Here is a 6,099-nt window from a genome sequence, read left to right as displayed (position 1 = left end):
CCGTCCCCGATTATGGCTCCTGTCTACACACATGTTTGCGGGACACCCACGCGTCATATTTACTGACGGAATCCGGGTTGATTTTCACTGCTTGTGAGACCAATAAAAAAGTCGACTAGCTTTCTTTTGAAGGACACTTGAGCGTATCGCGTCGACCTTGCAGTATTTTAGGTAAGAGGTACCTTAAAGTGATTGGCTGTTAGAACATCACCCCCCCCCCCTTTCTCCCCACCCAGAATACAGAGATCCGTTCGACTTCTGCAACGGAAAAGAATGCACTCAGAGCACACTGCCTTTTCACTTTTTGTATCTCTTCTCAACTGTGTTTATTGCATCATTACTAATCTACAAGTACACACAAAAGCACAAACGGCTTTCAAAAATTCGCGAAGAGATTCTCATGTTGAGTTTACTGGGATGGTTCCACTTCTTCGACGATGATCCTACTCACAGAGTTCCAGCCTGTGTATGCATCTCCCAGTTTGTAACCATCACCGCAGGGCCCCACGTTGAGTGCTACATTCACAGCGCCCTTAGAGATTCCTGAGCAGTAGCCCTCAATGGTGGCCGTACGAATGATGTTCCACGCTCCGCCAGAGTAAACCGCAGTGTCAATTGGCATGGAGCACTCTGCACCGTTGAACGTAAAGAACCACCGGTTGCAAGTTCTGCTAGTAATAACCCGCATGTTTCCCTGATAGACAACCCGGAGGTGGGAAATGCTGTTCTTTTTAATAAATGTGCACTCCTGGAAGAAATTAAAAACAAAAACACATTTAACAATTACAAAACTTAAAAAAAATCCTCTTCACAGACACTTAATTCAAAAACGCAAAGAAGCGGCCGGCATTTTCTTAATAACCGCACTAGGCTGCTCACTATCTGAATTTGAATAAAGACAAACACGTACCTACTAAACGATTAGATTATGAGCTCGAGATTTCTATCGCATGATAGTTGGCGAGGGCGCAGCGCGATTCAACTATTATGCATAGAAATTGAGAGCGAATAATCTAATTGTTTTAGTACAAACCTACTCACTATCTATCACAGAGTAGATAGTGAGTAGCGTAGCCAATCAGAGAACGGCATTCGTGATAGAACGCTACTAGATTATTTGTACTAAATATTGATTTTCCTTAACCTTATAAAAAATTTTGTCGGAAGCTGAATTTCGCGATTTTGAAAAGGAGATAATAGGGAGCTTAAGCAACGACGACGACGACGCGGAGGACGACGCCAAGTAAAAAATAAATTTATATTTTACTAGCGAAATTAGCGATTGTCTAGATCTGTTTGGTGCGCCAATGGCTCTAAAAACGTGCTCAAGCTAAATATGCAATGACAGCGTTCAATTCCAAATGGAAATACGAAAAATTAGCCGTCGTCGTCCACGTTCAGTAGACGACGCAGAATTGGTCATTTCACGTTGTTATTTTGCAGAGGACGGCGAAGAAATGTACGAAGATTTATAACGCACGTGCACAGCTATTGTTTTGCTCATTAAAACTTTTGTTTGGTGGCGTTCTCGTTGCCGTCGTCGTTCTGGTTTGCTTAAACTCCCTAATGCTTAACCCTAAGTCGAGATGAAATAACTTAACTTTCGGTTGAGAAATGATGCGGGGTTTTTTAACTGAAAGCTGAGATCTTAGATCTGCAAAATTAATTTACTGATAGCTGAGAAGTCTGACATCAGATCCGCATCCACAAACAGACCTTCTAAATCATTCAATGCATAGTTTTTCGAAAACCCGCTGAATTCTTTAATTTAGCGCTTTCATCGTACAGCCTGCTAATCAAAGAGCAACTTAAAAAGCAATTTGACAAGAAAAGAAAACAAGCAAATTGTTTAGAGGGTTGTAACAGGAACGAGAAGGTTGTATGAATAACAATTCTGTGTGAAACCCAATAGCAAATAATCTCACATTGGCGAGTGCTTGGCGGCACATGTCTAATTTTTAGTGTAAAATGAAAACATGTTAACAGCACTTACAGATATTTTTCCGTTGTCCTGGTCGCTGTTTACGTTCTTCCAGGCACACTGTTTCCAGTTTGATAGCCCAGGCGAGCCAGGCGGTCCCGGAATTCCCGGTTCCCCCTTCTTTCCCGTTAAACCAGTTTTGCCGATTGGTCCGGGTAAGCCATGATTTCCGGGAATTCCTGGATTTCCCGGTGTTCCGTGGCTACCTGGGATCCCTGGGGTGCCGGGAACACATCCGCAAGTGTCACAAGGCTTCTAAAATGAAAAAAAAAAAATAGTTGCACTGATTATGTCGAAAGCATTTAGGTTTTTCTATTTCTGCCACATCTTGCAATATATTGCAGCAAGGTGCATGCCCAATCTGGAGAAACATGATTTTTGCAGCTGATGTTGATCGATGTTGCGATCTGTTACATCGCAACAACAACAATAACAAGCCATATTTCCCTTTCGCTTAACAGAACTGGTATTTTTTACAAAGTTATATGTTACCAGATTTAGGGGCCTGAAATAACTAGAGAGTTACGAAGAGCAGGCAGTCAGGTCTACAGATGTACAAATACAAATTTTAGATCGGTACACAATCACTGCAGTGTTACGTGCTTCGGCCGGGCCGCACCGCTAATGATGTCAATCATAGTAGAATCATGCAACCCGACCGAGGAGTGAATGCGGACAAGGCGCCATTGCAATTTGTGATCGCCTGTGGTTGGTTTTGGCTGAAAGAAAATTTAATATAGCTACGCATTGATCAATAAGCTTAGAATTGGTGAAAATTCTAAATTTCAGCAGGAGCTACTGATGTGAGCAGAAATAATATAACACATTGTTTTAAATGATAGCTGAGAACTGAAATCTGCAAAATTTACTCATACAGCTGAGACATGGGCTGAATTGTGAACGGAGAGCTGAGAAATCGACGACTAAGATTCCAGCACCGTCCCATCCTCAAACCCTCCATAATGCACATGCTAACTCAGACAAGCTCTTTCTCTGGTTGACAGTATGATACATACCGGACCGGATGGACCCTTTGCTTCAGCGCTGGAGATCAACTGCAGCTGAAGAATCAGCAGCAAATTCAGGCAAAGAACCAAGTACATCATCATGGACATGACTCTTGAACGCGGTCAACTTCTGTCTTCCAAAGGGATGCAATGTTCCGACCGACAGGCACAAAGGCAGCGAGATTTGTCCACTTCGAAACGAACTTGCCTTATATAGGAAAGTTCAGCCCAGCAAAACATGGACATTGATTTTACGATAACGACATCTAATCACGTTTAGCTTATCTCAGGCGGCCAGCCTTGGCATAGAGAATAATCGTTTTGACCTTCAAAGATAAACTAATTGTGGATTCAAATTTTCCGTTTCGATGTGAGACCATGCCTTTGCTGAATCGTTCATGACTCTAGCCACTTACTCGCTTAATATAGCTCAATATGCTTGTGGCTGTTTTACGTACCAAGAAGGTCTTTCTGACGGCTTAAATTGTGATTCCTCAGACGCTATATATTCACAAACGCAGTCTCAACCAGGTTATGGGAATTTCAAATACACAGAATTTTAACCAGTTTGGTTGAGCCCCTTGAAGGTTTAAAATATCCCTCCCCCACCCCATCCATACAAGCGCCAAAAGTAATCGTTTAAAGTATACTTAGTATATACCAGAATTTTCCGTTTCGATGTTATCACGTTTAGTTTATCTCAAGCAGCCAGCCTTGGCATAGAGAATAATCTTTTTGACCTTCAAAGATAAACTAATTGTAGACTCAAATTTTCCGTTTCGATGTGAGGCCATGCCAAGAATGCTGAATCGTTCGTGACTCTAGCCACTTACTCGCTTAATATAGCTTAATTATGCTTGTGGCTGTTTTACGTACCAAGAAGGTCTTTCTGACGGCTTAAATTGTGATTCCTCAGACTCTGTATATTCACAAACGCAGTCTCGACCAGGTTATGGGAATTTCTAATAAACAGAATTTTAGCCAGTTTGGTTGGGCCCCTTGAGGGTCTAAAATATCCCTCCCCCCACCCCATCCATACAAGCGCCAAAAGTAATCGTTTAAAGTATACTTAGTGTATACCAGTGCTTTGGTCATGAAGTGATTGCCGAAAACTCTTGAGCCTGCTTGAAATGATGGTGCACGAAGCTTGCAAATGGAAGATGACCATCCATTGAATCTGGTGACTACTTTTCAGGAAAAAAACGACAATCTTTTCTATTTTTTTTATGTTAGCACCATCCCAAGGAACATGGTAAAACAGCCGATTCATCAAGAGCACAAATTACTCTTTTGCCCCTTACTGAGGGAACACCCTGTATCCATGTGAATCTTGAGAGCTTTGAATGTTTATCCCTTCTTGGGAAAAGTCACCTTCTTTCGTTAAGGTGTAATCGGGTGAAAATAGCTGATATCTTATCGTAACCTGTTATTAGGGTTCCGGAACAGCGAAATTCGTCATACTTAACAATTTGATTACGCGCGAACTCGAGATTTCTATCGCGTGATAGTTGACGAGTGTTTTGCACTTCGTTGAGAGTTTTGTTTATTTTTAGACATGTATGTTTGTTTTTCTTAGTGATAAAACCGAACACGCGAGATTCCCGCCATTTTTGCTTTAGTAGCCAATCGGATTATGGCTCTCGTTCGTGGATTGGTGCGAGTAGGATATCAAGAGATCAGTAGAAAATAATCCTTTTATCGAAAACAGTGTGTTCGTGCTTTTTGTACAAAAGCAGGAAAATAGCGCGTCTTAAACGGGATTACGCCTTACAGAATTGTGAATATATCGGCAATATGTTGGAGAAAGTTTTTTGCTGTTTCGATTTTTTGGTTAAATCCGTTTTTTAGAATTGCTATAGTCAACCTACATGATGCCTTTGCTTTCAGTTGACTAGCTAGCTTGTGCTGATTAAACTAGTTCAAAACAACTGGTAGATCCCGTGGACTTTATTTTCCTGGTGTGTCTTCAATTCGAGTAGTACCCTGATCCGTGGTGCGATAGACGTTAAAAACTTTATCTAAATCCTCTTCAGCGAAACTTCGAAAAAGCAAAGAAGCGGCTGTCATTTTGTTAACAACCGCACACTGCTAAGCTACTCACTTTTCGTGATAAAACACTAGTGGATTTATACCAATACTTGATATTCTTAGTATAATCCACGGAAAAGAAAACTATAGTTGATCTCATCGTGTTGATCTGGTTACTGTTTCCAATACTCTTACGCAAGCACATATAGCCAGATCGGCGAAGCGCGGTCACGTTCCAACCAAAATAAAATTAATTTACTCGGCATCTTTTAACACGCCAATAAATGAGACTCTTCTGATTTTCAGCATAGGATTATGTTCAGTTCGTTATTTGTAATCAGTCGCTTAGTGCAAGTATTAATTGAAATTAGCGTAATTAAGTACAAATATTGCTCCTTCGTACGTGCATCTGCCCAAACGCAATATAAAAATCTCTAATCTAACTCAACTGGCAACTCTCCTCAAAGGATTTTTTTTTTCGCTACCTTTTAGTTATCTTATATTATCTAACGGGTATTTGAATCACCCAGGGGTAAAATATTCCTTGATTTCGCAGAATTCGTAATCTCGTTTAAAATCTCATCACATCGGGATTGTTGTTCGAGAAGTGATTGCGACATCAGCAAAAAGCACGAAGGAAGAGGAAAACAGCCAGACGACTGTCTACAATCAGCTGGCTAGTTCCCAACATGTTTACTCGAGCTTCTAATTAGGGGGGAAGTGACCACGGTAATTGGGCTCGCAGAACTTGATCAAGCCAGGCTGGACAACAATTGGAGTTTTTTCAAAACTAGTAGCCTATAAAAGTCGCACTTGGAAGGGAGTGAAGCTTCGTAGAAAATCAGTTACGAGCATTCTATAGCTACTTGGAAAGGCTCGGGCTCTTTTCGAGTACATCTTATTCAGTTCACTTCAAATAAACGTCTTTTTTGAAGTTGTCTCAGTTAGTTATTTGTAGATCTTCGCAAAAATCTCAGTTGAGATTCAGGGTTGGCTGGCTAGGTCAAAATAACGATTTTGCATAGAAAAGTTGCCGTGCTTAGACGAATGCAATGCTTATGTAACAGCAGCGCTGTACTTTTG

At 41.1% G+C, this 6,099-nt stretch overlaps 1 protein-coding gene across 1 annotated transcript; it reads right to left on the bottom strand.

Annotated features, from left to right (window-relative positions):
* Window positions 1–217: 217 nt before the first annotated feature.
* On the bottom strand, window positions 218–3,155 carry LOC145466041 (collagen triple helix repeat-containing protein 1-like). Its single transcript, XM_081449821.1, has 3 exons — window positions 2,998–3,155; window positions 1,994–2,236; window positions 218–748 (listed from the first exon to the last, which is right to left on the bottom strand). Exons 1-3 carry the CDS (start codon window positions 3,094–3,096, stop codon window positions 410–412), a joined length of 681 nt encoding a protein of 226 aa, XP_081305947.1. The 5' UTR covers window positions 3,097–3,155; the 3' UTR covers window positions 218–409.
* Between the last annotated feature and the right edge of the window lie 2,944 nt (window positions 3,156–6,099).

The sequence above is a fragment of the Orbicella franksi genome, chromosome 13, assembly GCF_964199315.1.
Source record: "Orbicella franksi chromosome 13, jaOrbFran1.1, whole genome shotgun sequence".
In the NCBI taxonomy this organism is placed as follows: Eukaryota; Metazoa; Cnidaria; class Anthozoa; order Scleractinia; family Merulinidae; genus Orbicella; species Orbicella franksi.
This window is presented reverse-complemented; position numbering and strand designations above follow the sequence as displayed.